This window comes from Erythrolamprus reginae, chromosome Z (assembly GCF_031021105.1).
Source record: "Erythrolamprus reginae isolate rEryReg1 chromosome Z, rEryReg1.hap1, whole genome shotgun sequence".
NCBI classification, from domain to species: Eukaryota; Metazoa; Chordata; class Lepidosauria; order Squamata; family Dipsadidae; genus Erythrolamprus; species Erythrolamprus reginae.
Window position 1 is genome coordinate 111,813,736 of NC_091963.1, and position 24,482 is coordinate 111,838,217.

The window sequence follows — 24,482 nt, forward strand, 5'->3', positions numbered from 1 at the left end:
AATTTAAGACAGTCTTTCCTGTTCTGGTGTCCTTCAGGTGTGCTTGAGTACAATTTCTTGACCATTCTAAGAAATATTGGAATTATAGTTTTAAGACATTGAGAGGATACTACATTGGAGGAAAGGTAATTGAGTAGTTGTTCCAAGGGGTTTTTTTTCCTCAGAAGAAAAACAGTTCTTGAAATCTGTTCCAGCTAGATCCCCACTTTCTTCATGCAGGACAGGGCATTCATCATCTGTGCAGGAGGATGAATGGATTCATGAACCAAAAGGGAGGAAGGTGTGGGAAAACCTATGGAGAAGTGTGCTTAGTGTGATTTCTCCTTCAATTGTTCCTAGTACCATTTTCACCAACAACTCTGAGGAAAATGCCCTGAAAAAGAGAATGGAAGGCAGGGCAACAACTTCCATGTCTCTTTCTCTGGCATCAGGTTCCAAAGGGATTAGGCTACTCTTTCTGATCTAGGAACATACTGGTTTTTTATGTTTTGGTGTATGAATATTGATTTGATAGCTAAGATGTTTTGGTAGTGGTTGATATTGAAAGCTGCAATAGGAGGAATGGCGGTGGATAATATATATTTTTAATATTCTGTTTAAAATCAGGACAGTTGATTTTAATTTGATGATCCTTTTATAAGACTATGCCGCATTTTATTAGAGTACAAGGGGACAGCTTTTCCCTATAAAAGTTACAAGCCTAGTGACATCAAATCATTTAGCAAACAGGGCATGAGTGAAATCTCCTTGTAACCATCTCTTGATTTAGTCTCAGGCTGGTTTTCCCACACTTTGAATACAGGTAGTCCTTGGTAGAAAGGATGGTATATAATGGAAAAGAAAGAGAGGCAACATTATTGTTGGCCCATAATGACTTCTCTTTGAAGGCTCTCATATTCAAGGTCAAGAGGCAGTGAAAGTTTTGCAATGAACAGTTAGGTCAGCAGGCTGAAAGGACTTCAGGTCAGCTAGTCCATGTCAGGTGTCTTCAAGGACAGGGAAGGTAGGCCAATGAAAAATGCCATGGCACAATGCCATATATAAATTCTGCCCCATTTGTGCTTGTGCTGTGTTGTAATATACAGTACTTCCAAGTATAAAAGGAAACGAGCTCGCATTTGCAACAGCTTGCTTCTTTCATTGTTTTGATGAAAATTTTGGCTTTTGTGGATGACTTAATAATGCATAATATTTTGCATAATTTTATTTAAGTTATTTGCAATACTGTTATCATTAAAGTAGAAATGGAATGTGGCATAAGTAAATTTTATGTGGATCAGACCCTGGTTTGTTCTGATTTGTTTATTTATTTCAGGCACGCTTTCTTAAGCAAAGGGAAAATGATCTCACATGTCTCTTGAAAATTGGATATAAACAAATGGGGGCAACAATGGAAGACAGGTTAAATAGTTTTTAATTCTTGTCTTGCAGTTCCTGGTTTAAGTATTTTATGTATTACTTTATATTGCTTTATCATATTTATTTTCCATTATGGACAACAGATAAGGCAACATAAATATTTTGATAAAGAGTACATTTTTCTGTTTCATATACATCATGCACATTGAACATTTTCCATGTTTACTAATTATAAATCCATGTAAAATGTTCATGCATTCATTCTATATTGCATAAGCTATACCAATGATGGCAAACCTATGGCACAGGTACCACAGGGTGGCACACAGAGCCATATCTGCTAGCACACAAGCTGTTGCCCTAGCTCATGCATGTGCATGTGTGTGCCAGCCAACTGATTTTTGGCTCGCACAGAGGTGTGTGTTTTTGGCTTCCAGGGAGCCTCCGGGGGAATGGGGGGAGGGTGTTTTTACCCTCCCCCGGCTTCAAGAGAAGCCTTTGGAGCCTGGGAGGGTGAAACACGAGTCTACTGGGCCCACCAGGAATTGGAAAACAGGCCATTTCCATCCTCCGGAGGGATGGGGGAAGCATTTTTCACCTCCTGAGGCATTGAATTATGGTGTGGGCACTCGAGCATGCACGATAGCATGCACGCATGCACACATGCTCTTTCGGCACCCGAAGGAAAAAAGGTTTGCCATCACTGAACTATACCAATCCTCAGTCTACAGTGAGTATAGACGTGAAGGAAGGAAGGGAGCATCTCTACTTCGCAGAAATTTGACTTTCGCGGTCAGTCTTAGAACGTATCCCCCGCGAAAGTCAAGGGACCACTGTATATGCAATTGAGAACCAAAAAACCAGCAAGTCCTTTTTAATGAATAAAACCTCTCATCTATATTATCCAGAACCTTGAGGAATAGAAACTTAGAAAAATATGAAATGTACATTTTTTTTCCTGATTACATTTATACACAGATAGAGTTGCTGTTCATCGCTTTTTTGAATTTTGAACTTTATGTGTATTTCATCTTGAGGTTGTTAATTCTTGAGATTAAGATAATGAAAATAATGATGATAATGTCAATCTTTGTGGGAAATGTTCAGAAAAAATAGATGAGCTAAGTACCGAAAAACCATTGCTGAAACATTGTTTAAAAAATAAAACAGGCTATTTAATTAATTAGTTTAATTATAGAAAGTTTCCTCCAAAGGTAAGGAAGATTGGAGATGATTCCCAAATAGTGGTTTTCATTTTATTTTATTCTGAAACTATTCATTCTGAATAAGCCCATTTTCTGGGTTTGCATACTATACTTAATCATAAACTAAGTAAACAACTGGATTCACACAATATATTAAACTACAAAATGCTAAGCATGGCTAACATCAAGCAAGCTTAGTATGCTTAGTATGCAAGCTTAGTATGCTGTGCAAGTATAACTGTTAAACATTTTATGTGAACAATTTTTTTTTTATTATGGAGTTAAATATATTAATCATTGGGCTTTCCTGTGTAAAGTTTTGATATGATTTAAAATTTCCCATATTTGATATGGATTTCATATTGTACTCTAGTGAGTTTGTTTTAAAAAAAAAAAAGAATTTAGAGAATATACTACAACATTTTTAAAAGAACGAGTGGATTTTGAGATATATCAGTAGCTGTGGTTTGATGAACTAAAAGAAAAGATCTGCCTTTTGAGCTATTTTGGATTAAACAGAATAATATGGTGAAGTATTACAAAAGGAAATTAATGTGACAATCTTAAATATGTCTTTATAGACAGGACAGTGACATGAAATGAAGTTTGTTTTGACATAAGCTCTCATCACAAGAATCTAATTTGTCTGCTTTCTTAACTGTATTTATTTAATAAAAGTCAAATAACATTAATAAAGACCATAAGCTAAGTTTTTAAAAAGTATTGATTATCACATTTTTAAAAATAAGGGCATGTTTTTTTAACAGTAGAAATGTATAAGTTTTTCTGATCGTAGGCTATCCGCTTGTTTGCTTCTTTATTTATTAATTAAAATTACAGTCCTCTGTTGTTGTTTGCATTAACACTCAACATGGCTTATGACAATGAAAAAAAATACAAAATATAAAATTTAGCAATAATATTTGTGAAATAAAGTGAAATAAAATAATAATAAATAAATAAATAATAAAAGTTAAAAACCAAATGAAAGGCAGCATTTGGTTTTTGAGTGGAATATGGGAGACCATATTGTAAATATTGCATTAGATTATTTAAAGCAGGAATCCCCAATCCCCAGTCTTCTGGACCGGCACTGGTCCACGGCATGCTTGAAAATGGGTCCGCACAAACAAGGCAAAGCCACATCTTCAGGAGGCAGACAGCACATAAAACCACTCCCTTTCAGGCCACAGAAATACCTTTCTCCATAGAATCGCTCCCCTGCTGCCCAAAAGGTTGGGAAGCTGCTTATTAAAAGGATTAGTTCAGGTAAAACATAAAAATAGCAGTTATTACAATTAACGTATTATTATCCAGGATAAATTATTCAGAATGTCAGAGAGAATGGCAATAAACGAGTAAATTATATGGAGTGGGGGGGAAATCTACAGGTAATCCAAAACATTTTATAATATTCTAAAAAGAACAAAATTAAAATTAATGTAATATAAACATTATACATTTCATATTAGTACATATGAAATTAAAATAAATTAAATTAAATATGTTAAAGGGTTAAATAAGGTTCAGGAGGGAAGTGTTTTTAATAGGGAAAGTGAACACAAGAACAAGGGGACACAATCTGAAGTTAGTTGGGGGGAAAGATCAAAAGCAACATGAGAAAATATTATTTCACTGAAAGAGTAGTAGATCCTTGGAACAAACTTCCAGCAGATGTGGTTAGTAAATCCACAGTAACTGAATTTAAAACATGCCTGGGATACACATATATCCATTGTAAGATAAAATACAGGAAATAGTATAAGGGCAGACTAGATGGACCATGTGGTCTTTTTCTGCCGTCAGTCTTCTATGTTTCTATGTTTCTAAATGCAACTATTTAACAACTTCTCCATATGTTAAAATTATTGTCCCTTTCTGCCCCTATAAAACTAACAATTACAATTTTTGTTGTAACTCTTAGAAACACACAAACCTTTTTGAAACCACATAAAGTCCCGTTCCCAGTTTATTTTATTTATCATATTTATTTGTTCTGAGTTTTACAGAATATTTATGATCAAGCTACAAAACAGGTATAGCAACACAAGTTCCTCAGTATCAAATCATATATACATAAATATGTACTATTTTAATATCCCTTTATTTTTTATTTTCTAATTATGGTTTTATCACATTCGTCATATGCTGATAGATCATAAGCATGTTTTTTCAGGGATTGAGATAGCCCTTTACACTTTCATTAAAAAAAAAGTAATCAAAGAAACCTTCACTGAGTAGAGATTGGCAGATATTGACATCCGGTAAATGACTGGATATTTGAATCTTAATCTTTTCCACAGACCATTTTTGGAGGGATTAGCTAAATATATTGCTTTTATAATTATGTTAATATATTTCTGCACAATTTGCTTTTAAAAATATCTTCAGAAATTATAATGAATACCTTAGGAGCGTCTTTGTAGCTCATCAAAGCACTAGAACGATGTTAGCTACCAAAGAGAGAATGCCACAGAATGAAAATGGCTGCAGATAAATTAATTAATTGAATTGATAGAGGACAACATGAGAAAATGTTCATCTGAGCACAGATTGTATGAGGAAAGAAGCAGCTATTTAATTAAATTTGATTCTTCTCCATAATGTTGGGCAAACCTAGCACGAGGAAAAAGTGCTATTCCTTCTTGCTCCCGAAGGAACAAGCAATCTGTCATTTTAGGTCAGCAATTAGTAATTTGAAATGGTTGTTCTTCAGATATTTAAGCCAGTGATTTTCAACGTTTTTTGAGTCGCGGCACATTTTTTTACATTTACGAAACCCCTGGGGCACATTGAGCGGGGGGGGGGGGCTAAAAAAAGTTTGGACTAAAAAAATCTCTCTCTCTCTCTCTTCCTCCCCCTTCGCTCTATTTCTTTCTCCCTCCCTCTTTCTCTCCTTCCTTCCTCTTTCTTTCTCTCTCTCACCATCCCTCTTTCTTTCTCTTCCTTTCTTCCTCTCTTTTTTGCTCTTTCTCTCTCCCTCCCTACCTCCCTCTATGTCTTTCTCTCTCTCTCCTTCCCTCCCTCTCTTTCTCTCTCTCTCTTGCTTTTCTTTCTCCCTCCCTCTTTCTCTCCCTTCCTTCCTCTTCCTTCCTCTCTCTCTCCATCCCTCTTTCTTTCTCTTCCTTCCTTCTCTCTCTCTTTTTGCTCTTTCTCTCTTCCCTCCATACCTCCCTCTATGTCTTTCTCTCTCTCTCCTTCGCTCCCTTTCTTTCTCTCTCTCTCTTGCTTTCTTTCTCTCTCTTGCTCTCTCTCTTGCTTTCTTTCTCTCTGAGCTTCGCGGCACACCTGACCATGTCTCGCGGCACACTAGTGTGCCCCGGCAACACTGGTTGAAAAACACTGATTTAAGCTATACCTATTGTGGGAATGCTAATTCTGATCCATCATATCTAAGACAGCCTTAGAACTGAAACCCCATAAAGTTCAGATACTTGAAATAAAATTTATGTTTGTTCATTTTTTAAAGGACTGACGTTTTCTTAATTGATGGGACTCATATCTGTCTAACATACAAACATCATATACAGTATCTATCTATCTATCTACCTACCTACCTACCTACCAACCATCCATCCATCCATCCGTCTATCTATCTATCTATCTAATCTATCTATCTATTGGATGTACTGTATATGCTGCCTGTCTGCGAGTATGTCACAGAAGTGAGTACACTCCCTCACATTTTATTTTATTATTTTATTTTTATTAATTTGATTTGTATGCTGCCCCTTCTCCAAGGACTCGGGATAGCTTTAAATATTTTGTAAATGACAACACTCAAGAAATGACACTTGATGACACTTGGCTACAATGTAAAGTAATGGCTATACAGCTTGTATAACAGTGTAAATGTGTCGTCCCTTCAAAATAACACAGCAATTAATGCCTAAACCTCTGGCAACTAAAGTGAATACTCCCCTATGTGATAATGTCCAAATGGGGCCCAAACTGTCAATATTTTGTGTAGCCATAAAATTATTTTCCAGCAGTGCCTTAACCCTCTTGTGCAGAATTCACCAGAGTTCATAGGTGGCCACTGGAGCCCTCTTCCACTCCTCCATGATGATGTCATGGAGCTGGTGGATGCTAGAGACCTTGTGCATCTCCAGCTTCAGGATGCTCTACAGATGCTCAATAGGGATTAGGTCTGGAGACATGCTTGGCCAGTCTATCACCTTTACCCTCAGCTTCTTTAGCAAGCCAGTGGTCATTTTGGAGGTGTATTTAGGTAGTTATCCTGTTGAAATATTGCCCTTAGCCCAGTCTCTGAAGGGAAGGCATCATGCTCAGCTTCAGTAGGTCACAGTATATGTTGACATTCAGGATTCCCTCAATGAACTGTAGCTACCCAGTGCTGGCAGTATTCATGCAGTCCCAGACCATGACATTCCCATCACCATGCTTGACTGTAGGCAAGACACACTTGTCTTTGTATGCCTCACCTGGTTGCCTCCACACACACTTGACACCATCTGAACCAAATAAGTTTATCTTGATCTCATTGGATAATGGTTCCAGAAATCCATGTCCTTAGTCGGCTGGCCTGCAGCAAACTGCGGGTTTTCTTGTGCATCATCTTTAGAAGAGGTCTCCTTCTGGGACAACAGCCCTTGCAGACCAATTTGAAACAGTGTGCGGCGTATGGTCTGAGTACTGACAAACTGACCCTCTCACACCCCTTCAATCTCTGCAGCAATGCTTGCAGTACTCCCAAAGCTAACCTCCGGATATGACGCTGGGGGGGGGGGGGGGGGGGAGCATGGGCACTCAACCATGTCGAGGCCTATTCTGAGTTGAACCTATCCTGTTAAACTGCTATATGACCTTGGCCACCATGCAGCTCAGTTTCAGGGTCTTGCCAATCATTGTATAGCCTAGGCCATCCTTATGTAGAGCAACAATTTGTTTTTTCAGATCCTCAGAGAGTTCATTTCCATGGGGTGCCCTGTTGAACTTCCAATGACCAGTAGGACAGAGAGAGAGTGATAACCTCAAATTTAGCATATCTGCTCCCCCTTCACACCTGAGACTTTGTATCCGTATGGCACCAGGGAGAGAAAATGGCTACTTGAGCCCCATTTGGACATTATCACTTAGGAGTTTACTCACTTTTGTTGCAGATGTTTAGACATTAATGGCTGTGCGTTGTGTTATTTTGAGACAGCACGCTTACACTGTTATACAAGCTGTGTGCTCACTACTTTACAATGTAGCCCACTGTCATTTCTTGAGTGTTGTCATATGAAAATATATACTTAAATATTTACAAAATGTGAGGGGGTATATTCACTTTTGTGACATTTATTTATTATTTATTTATTTATTTATTCAATTTTTATGCCCCCCTTCTCCTTAGACTCAGGGCGGCTTACAACATGTTAGCAATAGCACTTTTTTAACAGAGCCAGCCTATTGCCCCCACAATCCGGGTCCTCATTTTACCCACCTTGGAAGGATGGAAGGCTGAGTCAACCTTGAGCCGGTGATGAGATTTGAACTGCTGACCTTCAGATCTACAGTCAGCTTCAGTGGCCTGCAGTACAGCACTCTACCTGCTGCGCCACCCCGGCTCATCATACTATATATGTATCATTAATGGTAGTCCTTCACGTATGACCACAATTGAGCACAGCATTTCTGTTATCAGGCAGGACAATGAGCAAAAATATTGATTGATTGATTTAGGATTTCTAGACCACCCTTCTCCAGGGGACTCAGGTTGGCTTTTGGCATATGGATATAGATTCGCTCACATTTAAGCCTATCCAATCAAACAAATGTTCAGTCAGTTTGGTGTAGTGATTAAGAATCAGGTTAGAAACCAGGAGATTGTGAATTCCAGTGCTGCTTTAAGCATGAAACCAGGTAGGTGACTAATCAATCAGGAATTGTTTTTCTTAGCTGTAGGAAGGAAGCAATAGCAAACCACTTCTGAAAAATCTTGCCAAAAAAATTACAGAGACTTGTCCAAACAGTCTCTGAGAATTGGACACAACTAAACAGAAAAATCTCCAAAGACTTTGAACAGAAGAAAATAAAAATTCAAACAATCCAATTTGCCTTGGAAAGAACAATTCTGTACATAGATGCGACAGCAGAATGATTCAAATGTGCACAATCACAAAATGAATACACATTTTTCTCTAATTTTTCTATTCCTATGTGAACAATTTGTGAAAATGTATTACAGTAAGAGCTAGGGTACGTCAAATCACAATCCACACTTTGATAGCTTTAAACTGGGTCACCTCCACATACATACATACATACACACACACACACACACACACACACACACCCGTTACAACTTACAGAATTCTTTCCAAATGCATGCTGGTTGTGGAATTCTAGGACTATAAAATCATATCTATGACAGGTACCAAGATTATGGCAAACTGCCATGGGGGAATTGTTTTTTCAAAATATTTCTTCCATATCTATAGTGTGTGAAGAATCATACAGACCCAGTTTAAAGGGCTGTTGGTAAGGATTATAAGAGGCCTGGTATAACATATACATAGTCTATTTTATATCAATGATTTTCTGGATTGGGGCCTCGAAATGCAAACTTAGTGGTTTCATTTGTTTCTAGGTAAAATTTAACTTAACCAAGCATGTAGCTAAACCACATAGTTGTGCTGGTGGTTGCAGTTGAGGATACAAAACCACAATTGTTGCAGTTCTACTCTCTTCATTGGGCATAAGAACTTAAGGTTTATTTTTCATGTTCCAATCATGAGAATCAGGAACTTATTTTGTTCTTAGTTGTGTATTTTTTTAAAAAAATCTCATCTTTAAAAATATCAAGTGGATGAGGCAGAGAAATGAGCGAGAATAAAAGAGGAAGGAGAAAAAGGATCCAAATTCAACAGACTTACATGCAATACGTATATTCCATTATTATTGTGTTCTCAACTTTTCTCTTAACTAGGTTTCCTGGTTCTGAAGTGACTGTACAGCACAATCAGCTATAACATCTTGGTGAAGAAAGTTGTAACCTCCTGGGTTACGTCCTGTCATTCTCCTTATCAAACTATCAGTTGTTAATAAGCAGCATAAAAATTCCTGGAGTGTTTAATCTTCTTATTTCTCGGTACCTTCTGGCTTCAATAAAGAAATATAGATGCACAAAATAAGCAGAATAAATTGCAATTACTAAAGAAATTAAAACTCAAGGTGACATTAACTAGGCATCTTGCAACGGTCAACAGTCCAAACAGTCAGACTGTTAACTTTAACAGTTAAAGCTGAACCAAACAAACAAACAAAATCAATAAGCAAATAAACTAGACAAAAAGTTTGCCAGGGAGTGAGAGCACAATCACCAAACATTCTGTGAAACAGTTTGTGGTTGAAAGACTGGAAGGCAGTTAAGGAGGGAGTCAGTCTAATTTCAGCTGGGTTGCCGTTGCTATCACAGAAGAAATTCCTTCTAGCCTCAGCATCTCTTTATTTTCTAAATATGGGAGACCATGAGCTGATTTTCCTGGAAAAAATCAGGTAGGTTGGGTATCTTTGTTGGCGAAGAGCTTTGCAAACCATCTAAGAATATCGTAACAAGGGTAACCCTCCAGTACCCTTTCAGGATCCTTTACAATTTTTAAAAAATAACTTGATAGAAAAGTGTCCCAGTTGAAACTTGAACTCATTTTGATAACCAATGAAAATATATGATCATCAAGAACTGTTCTTGTCTTTATCTCAATGGTAGGCATTCGGTGTGATGAATACAATTGTAATTGACAAGAAAAGGGATTGGATTCACAACAATCAATTCAATTCCGTTTATTACAGTCATAGACCACAGACAAATACAGAATAGATTTCCTGGGAGAAACTTGCCCATTTTTCTTTGGAAGGTCTGGTTCTTGCACAAATTAAGTAGGATAAGGGTGTGAGGAATTGTTAAAGTTTTACCTTAATTATCCTTGCTATAGTTATACCTCTGAAGTAAAATTTCAGTCTTCTCCTCTCCAGCATTAAGTATGCAAGCCAGGTATGAGAATTATCTCTGCTGCTGAGATTCATTTTAAAAGTCCTAAAGTAATCTTGGGACCCCACTCATAATAGTTGTATTTCTAGAATTTCTACTCCCCCTAGCAACCCACAAATCTGGAAGTTGCACTTCTGTTATACCTGGATTTGGATTATCCCTGGCTTCATTAACTGTTGCATACACCTGCAAAATAAAGCCATACTTTTTATATTCTTTATTTGAGAATGATAAATGACAAACTTGGGTGCTGCTTTATTTCATTGATATTCCTAAGACAGTGATGGTAAACCTATGGCATGCATGCCGCAGGTGACACATAGAGACATATCTCAGGGGACATGAGACATCACCCTATGTTAGCTGCAGCATGCATGTGCGTGGCCAGCTGATTTTCAACCTTCTTTTAATAATAATAATAATAATAATAATAATAATAATAATAATAATTTATTAGATTTGTATGCCGCCCCTCTCTGAAGACTCGGGGCGGCTCACAACAACGATAAAAACAATATTATAATGGCACAAACCCTATCATAATTAAAAACCAAACAGCATATACATACCAAACATATATTATAATAAGCCTGGGGGAAAGATGTCTCAAATCCCCCATGCCTGGCGGTACAGGTGGGTCTTAAGTAGTTTACGGAAGACAAGGAGGGTGGGAGCAGTTCTAATCTCTGGGGGGAGTTGATTCCAGAGGGCCTTGACCGCCACAGAGAAGGCTCTTCCCCTGGGGCCCGCCAGATGACATTGTTTAGTCGACGGGACCCGGAGAAGGCCAACTCTGTGGGACCTTATCAGCCGCTGGGATTCATGCGGTAGCAGGCGGTTCCGGAGGTACTCTGGTCCAATGCCAAGTTCCTGAACCCTAGGAATGGCACAAAACCAACCCAATGGCTCCAAATTTCCAAACTTTCATTTGGCCCGTTTGGCGGTTTTTCACTCTCACCAGGCTTCAGGACACTTTCCTGATGGGCCTACCAGAAGTCTGGAGGCTTCACTGAACACCTGTGCACTTGCATCGGGTATGTGCATTCATGCCCTGCGGCAGCAGCAGTGAAGGGCTATCAAAACCAACTGTGGGTGTGGCTTATGCAGGACATCTTGCATTTTCTTTCAACATCTTAAAGTGCAATTGGGTGCTCTACTCTGCTGCGTTTCCCCCCCGTCCAGGCAGCAGTCCGCCACAGCAGGAGATTGTGCACATGCTCAGGGGGGCATTGCATTATGGGGGTGGACGCATGCACACTATTGTGCATGCACACTCTTGGAAACCAAGCTAAAAAAGGTTTGCCTAGGGCCTCTGAAGAAAGGAGAGATGTAATTAGACCAATTAAATCCACTGCTTCATGCTAACCTCCCCTCACCTATATGTCCTCCTTTATTTGATATTGGAGATGGCAACTGGGAGTAATCACTGCAGTCACTCTCTACTGTGAAGCCATCGTGATAAATTACAAAGAAAAATTATTTTCTTTCATCCCTTATCTCTTTCCTAAGAGTTGTTGTCAGGGAAGGGAGTTTTCCTTGCAGAGGGCATATGAAATTAGGTAGAGTGCCCCAGTATAACCATAAATTTGCCAATTGCTTAATTTTGCATTATTGAAATGATGTTACTGAGCTGGTTTTTATATCAGCACATAAGAGCAATTGATTTTGTGATACCAGGGTGGTCTCATAAAGCATCTTTGGAAAATCCCCTCCATTGATTGCCCCAGGACTCTCTCATTTATTTATTTATAATGTTTATTTATAATGTCCTGATAATGTTATTGACATATGTCACATGCAAGTGCTGAAATCGTCATCCATTACTGCTCAGATCACTACTGGTTCTGCTATTACTACATTCTACTATTAGAAATAAACCCCTGAAATTCAAGGTACCTTTGAACTTACAAATTAAAATTATTATGCATTTTATGTAGGATCTGGCAAAAATCTAACAAATTATGTGTCCATAATTTGGTGCAGAAATATTTTAGACATTCACTTGCACAGAATCCCTTGTGAAGAAATGAAGAAATTTCCACTTCCTAAAATATGAGGTATCCTGAAATCAGATAATGTTCTATCTGTATGGTTGATCAACTCTTTTTTTGAGCTAGTGCCTAGAGCAGCGGTCCCCAAACTACTGCTCGTGGGCCGCATGCGGCTCGCTGAGGCCATTTATCCGGCCCGCCGGTGATTGACAGGAGCATAGGGAAAAGAGAGCAAGAAAGAAAAGGGAAAGAGAGGGAGGGAACGAGAAGTGGAGAGGAATGAAGGAGGGAAAGAAGGAAGGAAGGAAGGAAGGAAGGAAGGAAGGAAGGAAGGAGAAATGGAGGGACAGAGGAAAGGACTGTTTTTTGGGGGTGTAATTTTTTTTATTTTTCTCTTAACATACATTCAAACCATCTAATTTTCCATGAATAAAATGCGGTATTTTGTTAGTAACTAATATCAATCATCAAAAAAGTTGCAAAAGTTTTTTTTCTAGTTTTGTCATCCAGTCACATTCATTTTTTAAATTAAATTCCCTCCTTAATCTTCCTTCAAAAGTACACCAATTATTTTTCTAACTTATTAACCATTATGCCAAAAGGCTTCCTTCTTTCTTTATACATTTTTCTATAAGCCAAGAAAACCTTGTATAGCCAATCAGATGTTAACAAAAGAAAATTAAAAACAAAACATAAACATATATGAATTTCAGACTTCTTCCCCCCCTCTAAATAGTACATTCCCATTTTGTTTTTTACTTTAAGATAAGGTATGTGCAGTGTGCATAGGGACAGTGAACTGGCGCCCTGTGTAAAAAGTTTGGGGACCCCTGGCCTAGTGTATTATCTGTGGCTCAGGTTTTACTGTACCAATCTACTGAAGAAAAAAGATAGTTTGCTCATGATAGTTGTAGGTGGAACTGTAGTCGTCAGAAGTCAGCTCCAAAGGAAGATATTATGGCTTTTTCTAACAATAAGGGCCCAGAAAAGGTGCAGTAAAAGGAGAGCTGGAAGAAATAGCTTTCTGTATTCAAAATATTTCATCATTTACATATTTTCAGGCTTTGCCTATTTTTGTCTTTTGTTAGAGTAAATTTAGCCCTGGCATACACTGAACTTACTGAAGAGCTATGCCGCCTAAGAAACCTGACTTCTCTTCAAAGTCAGATTCTCCGGACTCTTTTGCAGGAGCAGGTCATGAATGGTGAGTGGAATTTGGACACAAAGGAATGACTGTATAGATAGAGCTTGTTTCTTCTTCTTCTTCTTCTTCTTCTTCTTCTTCTTCTTCTTCTTCTTCTTCTTCTTCTTCCCCTTCCCCTTCTTCTTCCTCTTCCTCTTCCTCTCCTTCTCCTCATTCTTCTTCCCCTTCCTCCTCCTCCTCCTCCTCCTCCTCCTTTTCTTGCAACAATCAAGAATTACGTATCTCAAACAAACTAATGAAAACTTTTTCGTCTACAATCAACAAATAACACAGACACGTTTGTTAAAAAGGGAAAGCAACAATGTTTAGACTTGCATCAGTTGTTAATTCATTTTCATTAGTGTCACCAAATTTAGCTGCTATTTGTTCATAGTTTTTGATGGATAACATACAAGTATTCTGATTATTTTTATAATAACACATGATGAATTATTTCTATATGCCCAGATCCAAAGAGCATGGCTACTTAGTTTGTGGGATTTTAGAAGACCTACATTGTAAAAGTGCAAAAGAAAAGGCATTATATGTTGCAGAGATAGGTGGTACTTCATCCCTTCCCACTTGCTTTAATAAATGATGATTCTAATTTCAATCCAGAGCAAGAATGTCTGCAATTCCTTTAGCCTTTGCTATACATTTATTTTAAATAAAACATATTTTATATTAAGAATCAAGTAGAACCAACTATATGCAATAATAGCACCAAAGCTTTGACTCGTACTGATCAGGTGAGCTTTCGAAATTATCTAGGCATCTTTTGGAATTTGGCCAGTCATTGCTGTGGATACCTTATGTATCCTCAAGGCATCTATTCTTCTGTCCCTTGTTCCAGGTCAGCGCCATTCTCCTCATTCCCAGCGCCATTCTCCTGCCCAGCAACGTGGCTCTCCAGCTCCTCAGTGCTCATCTCCGGCTCAACAAGGGAGGCCTTCTGCTCCTCAAAGCCAATCTCCAGCCCTACAAAGGCGTTCCCCCGGCCCGCCTGGTCAGTCCCCTGCACATCAACGGCGTTCCCCAGCCCCCCTTCCTTGCCAATCTCCTGCCAGCCAGCGGCGTTCACCGGCTCCACCGCCCAGCCAGTCTCCTGCTCAGCAGCGCTGCTCACCGGTCCAAAATTGTTCGTCGCCTGCCATGACTTCACAACACAGATCTCCAGGGGCTGACAGAAACATTATGGATCTGGGGTATTCTAAGCCCTCCAGTCACCACATCAAAGCCAGCTTCCAAGGTCGCCGAAGCTACTCGGAGGTGAGCGACGCTGCTCTGTATCAACAGAACCGTTCTCTCTGGCTGCAGCCAGAAATATCCACCTTACCAAAGCATCGTCCCTACTGCGAGGTTTATGCCAGAGACAACTTCGAAGAGCACTTGCGCTTTGAGAAGCAGTCCTCGGATGAAGACGACTGGGCCCTCCCAAGCCCCCCCAGCCCTGAAGTAGGGGGCATCCGCTGCGCCTCCTTCTGTGCAGGGTTCCCCATCCCCGACACCTCCATGCACCGGATTGATGCATCGTACTCCAGGGCTGAGCATGCTCAGTCCTGGCCCTCAATCAATGTAAGCAACATCCAATGCCATTTGTATTCTATGCCTTTTCCCCACCCCAATTTGAACTCAGTTCAGAATCAGTTAACTAAATGATCTTCCATTGCCCAGTTTATTTTACTCATAAAGATTTTCTAAGGGTGCAAAGTGTTTATGCTGTATGTTTTAATATTACAGACCAAACACTTAATCTTTTGGGTAAGAAACAAAATTTGTGAGACCTAATGTTCCCAAGATAGGGTAACCATCGTTATACATTGACAAAGCCTCAGTAACACAATGAGTTTATATTTTCATTTCAATTTGTGCAGATCCTAATACAACAGGCTCCCCCTCTTATGAGCACAGCTCCAAGGACCCCTAAGCATCTTGGGTAGGAATTCACGTTGATGCCTCAATTTAAATTGATGCCCATTTTGGAAAAGACACAGTGGTCAATAGTATGAATCAAGTAGATTATTTAACTTTAGAATGTTAAAATCTGTTCAAATTGCATAGCTTAGCAATTAACATCCAACTCTAATAGTTCCTGATGATGTTCTAGAAGATGCTTGACTTTTCACAAGTTTTCAACCTTTTCCCCACATCTGATCCGAGTTTGCGTTCTAAAGTTGCCAGTTATTTCCAACAAGGATGGAAATAATATTTTGGTATCATGTTTGTAGGCATGCTCATAACAGTTCAATTATTTTCCCATGTTCAATATTTATCTTGATTAACATTATTTCATTATACTGCTTATTATGAATTGCATTCTCATGCTGGCTTGTACAATAAAGACCATACAAAAATATGTTTATAATCTTATATAATGTAGAATTAACTAGAACGGTGGCAGTAGAAGACAATTTAACTGTGCCCCCAAAATGCTAATGGTCACGTAAAGCTATAAAATGTATCTCAGTAAAAAGAAAGCTATCAGATAAGGGGCCTCATGTACCTTCTATAGAAGGCTTTTTCTAAGAATGAGGGTGATTTTTACAAGATCAATTTAAAAATAAATTAAAAGAAGTTACATATCAAGGCTATTAAGCAGCGGTCCCCAAACTATGGCCATTTATCCGGCCCGCGGGTGAGTGACGGGAGCACATCTAATTTTCCATGAATAAAATGCGGTATTTTGTTAGTAACTAATATCAATCATCAAAAAAGTTGCAAAAGTTTTTTTTTCGAATTTTGTCATCCAGTTACATTCATTTTTTTTAATTAAATTCTCTCCTCAAAAAAGTACAACACCAATTATATTTCTAACTTATTAGCCATTATGCCAAAGTGCTTCCTTCTTTCTTTATACATTTTTCTATAAGCCAAGAAAACCTTGTATAGCCAATCAGATGTTTACAAAAGAAAATTAAAAACAAAACATAAACATATATGAATTTCAGACTTCTTCCCCCCCCCCTCTAAATAGTACATTCCCATTTTGTTTTTTACTTTAAAATAAGGTATGTGCAGTGTGCATAGGGATTGTTCATAGGTTTGTTTTATAGGCTGGCCCTCCAACAGTCCGAGGGACAGTGAACTGGCTCCCTGTGTAAAAAGTTTGGGGACCCCTGCTATTAAGGGAGAGGGCCTGAAGTATCTTCTGCAGAAGCAGCCCAAAACTTTCCGGCTCTGCAGAGTGGCAGCTGTGCTGGTGGGGCAGGAGATGGTTAGTGCGGCCTGATTCCCAAAAGGCAGCAGCCCAATATCAGATTGTGGACCGAGGAAGTTGGGAACCCTATTATGCAGAATGCCTTTGGTAAGAAAGGAGAATCAAGATTCTGTACAATTAAAAATTGCCTGGGAGAAAATAGGAATCTTTGGCTTTGATCCCCCAACCTGAAGACTTCCAGTTCTTTTGGGAACACAGCACTCCTTGGAACGGCCCGTGGGGTTGGTTAGATTCAGGAAATTGAACCCATCTGGATGGCATCAGTTTTAGGAAGACTGTTTTAGGTACTTTTGGAAGTTGGTAAATAATACTTCCATCCTTGTTCTTAAATACATGTGATAGTTTGCGTGTATATTTTTCAAGATTTACCACCCCTCCCGAAAATAAAGAGAGGCTAGCTAAAGTAAGATACATTATAATTGGTAGATGAATATTGCATGAAGTTAAGAATAATATTGCAATGATGAATGAAATGCAAATAACTTTAGTGACACCAATAGTGTCAGATCTCAGCAAAACGCTATATGCTATAAAATGACAGGGAAGATCTAAAACTTCAAATAATTACTACATTTGGTGGTATATAAAAATGACTAGAATGACTGGTTTTATTCTAACAGTTAATGTCAAAGACAGGTTGATGCTATTTAATTGTATTCTTTCATGCTCAGGGATCCACATGAGGATCCTAAAAAGTATATTTCACAGAAAGTGAACTATATAACAGGAAGCTCTCGTTTTAACCACAAATTTATTTAAATATGATTATATTTTACATTTTAACATCAGTTGTTACCAGCTAAATCGTTACATTCAGATATTCTCAGTGTTGCTGAATTGTAATTCTTAGCAGCCTTCACCATTGGCTTTGAAATTTCTGGAAAGTTATAGTTAATATATATTCCATAGAGTCATAGGCTATACACCATTCTATGATGGGAGTATGTCTAAAAGATCCACCTTTCAGAATCTTGGTAATTAATGTAAATGACACAAAGTAAAGATTTAATAAGTTCACTTTTGTGATACCTTTCTCTACTTTGCATTCCTTCCCTGTATCCCTTAGTTGCTGATGGAAACAGTAGACTCTGACATCCGAAGCTGCCCTCTCTGCCAGGTGGCCTTTCCCATCGGTTATCCAGATGATGCTTTGATAAAACACATTGATTCACACCTGGAGAACAGTAAGATATGAGGTCTGTTCCACCGTCCTTCCTCTTCTGGCTTCCTTAAAGAGATTGCCCACCTCATACCCACCCCACCTTTCTTGGATGCTGCATGAAAAGTGGAGGCACCACAAGGGGCTGTTTTCTCTCTAAAATACCTCCAGGTTTCCATTAGACTGAAGCGTGAACATTTTTGCCTCTCCCCTTGTCTTCTTTGCCTTGGTTTTTAAAGTGGGTTGCCTCTCCTTACTGCTCTTTATGGGCAGGACCTGCAATATTTCTCCAGTGCTTCAACCAGGTGGGGTAAAGAATGAGAAATATGCTGGAATTGGGCTTAGCAGGGCACAGTCACCTTCACCACCTGATTGCTCAGTTACTTAGGTTGCTTGTTGGTGATGGTGAGACTCTATCTACATGGTTCAGTTTTGATGTCTCTGAAAGATCTCAGGGTAGGATGGGTGAAAACATAACCCAAGTTTGCGTGTTTTGGGGTGGGGTAGGAGAACAGGTTAATGAACTCCAACCCACTGAAGGCACAACAAATCACAAAGTTTTTGTTTGTGCCTGTTTTACACAGGGATATCCAAGTGGGTCAGATTTCTCTGCCTCTCATGCTACTACGAAGGGCATTTGGGGCTTGGTCGTTTAACAGATGTAAAAAAAACCTTGGCCTCCAATTGCTGGTACAAGTGTCTTTGTGTTGGTCTTTTACATTAAAAGTCCACTTTTAGCAATGCTGCTGAGAAATAGAGCCAACTTCCAAAAGTGTAGCATGGACCTTCTTATGTTATTGCACTGAATAATAAGCTTTTTTTTCCACAAAAGCAGCTCCTCTTCTTGTCTGTGTTGGCTTCTTGTGAGTTGTTCTGGAGGACTTGTAAACTGCACACTTAGGTAGAAACCCAGAAAGCATTCCTATATTTTGGCGACTGTTTTACACATTTTTTCACCACTTCACTTCTTGCTTTAAATAGCTCTTATATAATAACTATAGCTGCACATTTTGCCTCATTATTCTCTTGCAATGGCGGCATGTTAACATTATTGGGGTAACAGTGTAAATGTAAACATCTTCCCATATTTGTCACCACTGTATTTCTTTCATCCTCTCTCTTTCTCTGGCCTTAGTGAACCTATATTTTATTGTACTGCTCTAAGATAAGGATCATGTACATATGTACTGTACCTCTGTATTGTGAGGATGGTCTCCTTGGAGCAACCTATCTGTACATCAAGCTTTATTTTTTTTTCAAAAAAAAAGTGGAGAGGGAAAGAAGAGTTGCATGAATTTTATTCTTCTTGAGGCAACTGTCTTCCTATCTCCGGGTTCTATTAACAAATGTATGTGTTAAGATCTACAGCCTGCCTTATCCCAAGGTCTCGGACTGCCAGTGGGCAATAGGCATGAGTCCTTGGGGATTGTAATCTCCTCCCCACTCCAAACTAAGAGAAAATTTGAATTTTAGAAGAAAAATCACAGAACAGAAACCTTTTTCGAATGCCATTTCTCTAGCTCCATCTTTTTGGCCACATAAAGCCACTTGGAATCAGTGTTTCTAAGACTTAAGTCAACCTCCCCCAGCCAGATTACCTCCATTTGTGCTGAACTTCCTTCTGACCATCCTAATGTTCATGTTGCTGAGGAAGGACTAATCCAGGGTGCCTGGGTTAAGGGAGACCAACAATAATCTTAACATTTTTTCCTTCCCTTCTTTGTCTGATCAAGATTGCAAATTACCACATCCCCCCGTACCCTTGTCTTTAATCAGATTTTAACTCTCTGTTCTATGTGTGTCGATATTATGCCCATCTTTTATTTAAATTCTCCCCTTGCTGAGGGAGAAACTGAACAGCAGGAAAATCAGGTCTTCAAACCTTCCCTGCTGTTAAACCACTGTCATACAAGAGGATGTCAGGGATTACATTAAAAAAAAAAAGCCTGCAGCAGAAAAGGTGCTGAACTCCTATGAACTTCAGTTACCCTGCTGGTTTGGATATTTTTAACCTAACCCGTTGTTGATGATTTTTTTTTCAATTTCAGAGGCCATAGAAATATAATGTGAGGTGGAACAAACCTTTCTAGCAATGGAAATTGGCCACATATTATACAAACAATTAAGGGGATTCAGCATTTATATATACACGGAGAGAAGCTTCCAATACTTAGAACACTTTCAAACTAATTTGGTTCAAGTTACAAATTTTAGAAAAGTAATTTGGCAAGGACTTTGCATCTATTAAAAACAATCTATTTTTATGTTGGTTGCAGAAATCTAAAGGATTGAATATTGCTGTGGCTCTTTTCACATTGCCATATTGGTCCTCACGGAGCTGATTGTATCTAATTTGACAAAGATGCACACCAAGTGAAAGTTCTAATCCAGCATTAGACCAGTTGGGTGACTTAGGACCCATCATTCTCTCTCAGTTAACCTTACAAGGTTGATGTAAAAGATCAGGAGGAAAGAATATTAGGTATGTTTGATGCCTTAAGTTAGGGGTGTCAAACTCGCTGCCGGTGGACCAGATGCATCACTCGCAGGCCACACACACCCCAGCTCCACCACGGGAAAAAACATTGTGATACGTCACGTGAGAGCAGCGAGTTTGACATCCATGCCTTAAGTTATTTATAAAAATAATAAAGGTAGGATATGAGCGGTGCAGTGGCCTAGTGGTAAAGCTGCTTTCCTCCCACTAGGAAGTTAGAGAGTTCAATCCTAGGTGGTGGCAGATGTTTCTCTGCTAAGAAAAAAAAAATCTGCTGTGAATTTCATGTAGGCATCAGGAAGGGCATCCAACCAGTAAAAGTTCAGCTACAGGGCTGTAAAAAGAAAAGCATAAAATAGAGGTGGGATAAGAATTCTAAAATTAAAAAAGAACCAAATGATATGCCCTGAAAATGTGTTACAGACCATTATATTTACACAGGCATGCTTCTGTCCACATGGCCAGAAAAAATTGCAGAGAGAATCTCAAAATGCTGAATTCACATTGCCCTTTAATGCAAAGATAGATTAAGCGATAACAGTTTTTCATCAGCTGAGATTTGGAGGTAGAATACTGCAAACATCCAAAAATTCTAGTTACTGTGCAACTATGGGAAATGAGGGTTTTGTTTTTCTTTGCTTTTCCCTCCTCTTATGTTTGTGCCTGTGATCAGGAGAAATGCACAAGGAAGCATGTCTTTTGATCTTGGTTTTGGGATTGGGAAAGTCAGGTCCCATTATGCCTCCCTGCCTCCCAATGAACCCTGGAATCTTTTTACAAACTGCCTTTTATAGAGTTGGGAGAGACGCTAGAATACACCCAGTGTGACCTCCTTGCCAGTGGTGGTTCCACTGGAATATATCTGACAAATGATATCCAGGACATGTTTGATGAACTCAAAACTTCATTTGCTGGTCCACTCCAGTGGCTAGCAACTTATATGATCAGAAATTATTCTGGATGCATAGCCCGGACTTATATTCATTTGTAGTTTTAACCTTCTGGTCCTAACTCTTGGAACAATAAAAAATAATAATGCCATTCCTTTTAAGAAGCAACTCTTCAGATATCCGAAACTGCTATGATATCTCATCCACGGGATAAATTGACGAACTAATACAATATTTTAATGATTGCTCATAAAGCTTCCTGAGATGCCAAGGAGAAAATTCATCCTTCATTGAGAAACCTTTTAAATCCAGTATTGCATGGTGTGGTAGAACTCTTAAATGGAAGTGATAGATCTGTTTTCCTGGATAGTTTCCATAGAAGAACGTCCAATTGGGTCCACTTTGTCTCTGACCCTGCCTGTTAGTCATTAATCAGGACCCATATCAGCCTTGAAGCTTTAATTATCCTGTGTCTGCTGAAGCCTACCACAATATGTATGTGACACAAGGTATGGCTTTCATGCAGACATCATGATAATTAAAGCTTTCAATGCTGATAGTGTGTGCCTCAGTAAAGGGTGAAGATTCTAAATTGCAGGGTCAAGAGACAAAGTGGACCCCAATTGGACGTCTTCTAGTGGAAGGCTAACCAGGGCCTGCACCCATGTTCATATCATCAAATGAAGCAATTCAAAAAGAACTTGCATTGGCAGTAATATTCTCTATCACATAACTCCTGAAATTATCCATAGAAAAATTTCATCTGCATTAAGTCACATGATTTCTACAAGTATTTGGTTTTCTTTAAATTGGAAGAGAGCCACGTAAGTGGTACACATTTGGAAATGTATCTTGCAACTTTTCACCTCTCTTCCATTTTGTTACATGAAAACTACCTCAAAGTTTATGAGAAACAGGAATGATTACAAGCAAAAAAAATAAAATACTAATCAACCAAACAAACAAACAACCAAGAATGGGGGGAGGGTGGGCCTTGAATTAGGGGAATGCTTTTATAATTTCATTTTTTTAAATGTCTATAAACTACTAAGGGCTCAAATAGTACTCAGATTGTTCCCCTTGCTCTGAAGTTTCATAACCTTTTAAAAAGATCTCAGAGAGCAGTCAGCAATGTTAGGGATTAGTGAGAGCCCGAAATGGAGATGTAAATATGGTTCCCACCAAGATTCTTCACACTTGTTTCTGCTAGTATAAAATGGTTATTATGCAATTGAACTGTATTGCACAAGGCCCCTAGTTTAAATTTTATATTTGTCATAAAGACAGTCTACTGCTTAGACAAGCTAAATGAATAACAATTGTCAGGGTGACATTTTTCCTAAATCCCTTGGGGGGAAAATCTCATTCCAATAATCATGAGATTGAGAGAATATTCCTTCTATGTTAGGCACAATTAATACTTTTTCAGTGTATACATACAACATAACATCTATGAAATTTACTATAAGTCAAATTCTACATAGGTAGTCAGGAAGTGGTTTCCACATATCCATAGCAGTATATTCTGCAGTATTTTACTCTGATATATTAAATAAATTACCAATTATGTTCTGACATCAGCTGGAAGTTAAAACTATCTGTATGGTAATTGTTAGGTTGATTGATGACTGTTATCTGTAATACATAAGTGAAACAGTCTTAAAAGCAGAATGCCACTAATGCCATTTTTTGGTACAGGAAGCTATTGTCATGATGCCCTGCTAATTCCCTTCCCCCCAAAATAACCCCTCTTCAAATGATCTATTTAGTTAAGAGCGTGCTGGATACATACAATTTTTATTCTGAAGAAACAGGCCAGCCCTCATGTTCCTAAACTAATGTCATAAGACACTGACAAATTAATATAATGCTAAGTTTACATCTCATACTAAACTATAGTGTGGTTTGCTTTTGAGTAAGGGCAATATGAACCTTCCAATTGTGGCTTAGTACTATGTGTGAGCTAGGCTATATCTTATTCAACAAGTCGTCATAAAAATATCTTGGTTTGGCGTAATGGGCAAAATGCCATAATGTTAATCCTTAACTTTCTTATTGTCAGTCAGCATGGTAAGTATCAGATAACTTATTTCACTTTCTCAAAGTGCATGTTTAAAATATTTTTCTTTATGTTCCCTACTGATGTCTTTTTTAAAAACTATCAGAGGATTTCCACAAACATTAATGTAGAGTAAAGTCTCCATTCCAATGTATTTTCAAAAGTTCAGAATATTCATCATTTGCCATTTTTACTGCTGCGTATGCAACAAATAAAGATGGAAAGATATAATAAGAATTCGTGTTAAGTGCTTTGTAAGCAACTATAATTTTTCATTAGAACTTGTCTTCTGTCTAGTATTTTTTCTTAGTTATTTAATATTGGCGTCAATTGTTTGTAAGCCAAATTTCCTTACACTTGGGGAAAATGGTCCTAAAGTTAATACTCATACTGATGAATTGAAAGAGTTGTCAAATTTAACACATTGAATACATCCATTGGGAGCAGCTAGGTGTTGTTTAAATTAGTGCAAATGAAAACTCACTACTGTTGATCATGTAATTAAAAGATTAAGGTCTTCTGAAAATTCTTTAAATTCACTCAATTTCACGAATGTCTCTTTGCAGTTTCCCAAAAATGCAGGGAAAGATATACAGGACACTTTGAAAGTTTTTTAAAAATACTTATTTCTCAGAAACTCAGCTAACCCTCTTCTCTCTAGCTTGCTTAACCCAAGTATTAAAAAAAGTAAGAGGGGGTGGGGGCTTTTCTTAGCACTTTGAGTAAAATATTTGGGAGAGAGATGATCTGTCTGTGTTGTTCCTTTCTTTCTGTACTCTGTGAAACAGAATAACTCAAATAAAAGTTGCCAACTAATAGATTTTATCAATTATGGCTTGGGGTTCTTTTTTGGCCAGTGTCACCTGTTTTTCTTGGTAATGCTTGGGAAAAATCACATCACTAATAAACACTTTGTCCAAGTAGGA

At 38.3% G+C, this 24,482-nt stretch overlaps 1 protein-coding gene across 5 annotated transcripts in view; it reads left to right on the plus strand.

Annotated features, from left to right (window-relative positions):
* TBKBP1 (TBK1 binding protein 1) overlaps positions 1 to 24,482 on the plus strand; it is a 102,842-nt gene that overhangs the window by 77,564 nt on the left and 796 nt on the right. Inside the window, exons 9-11 of one of the 5 annotated variants that reach the window (XM_070766999.1) lie at positions 13,640 to 13,755; positions 14,588 to 15,309; positions 18,018 to 24,385. In XM_070766999.1, coding sequence (XP_070623100.1) covers positions 13,640 to 13,755; positions 14,588 to 15,309; positions 18,018 to 18,146 — 967 coding nt within the window. In that variant the 3' untranslated portion in view covers positions 18,147 to 24,385. Of the gene's footprint in view, positions 1 to 13,612; positions 13,756 to 14,587; positions 15,310 to 18,017; positions 24,386 to 24,482 lie in introns of those variants that run through there. The other 4 variants (XM_070766998.1, XM_070766997.1, XM_070767000.1 and 1 more) reach the window with 4 other exon arrangements.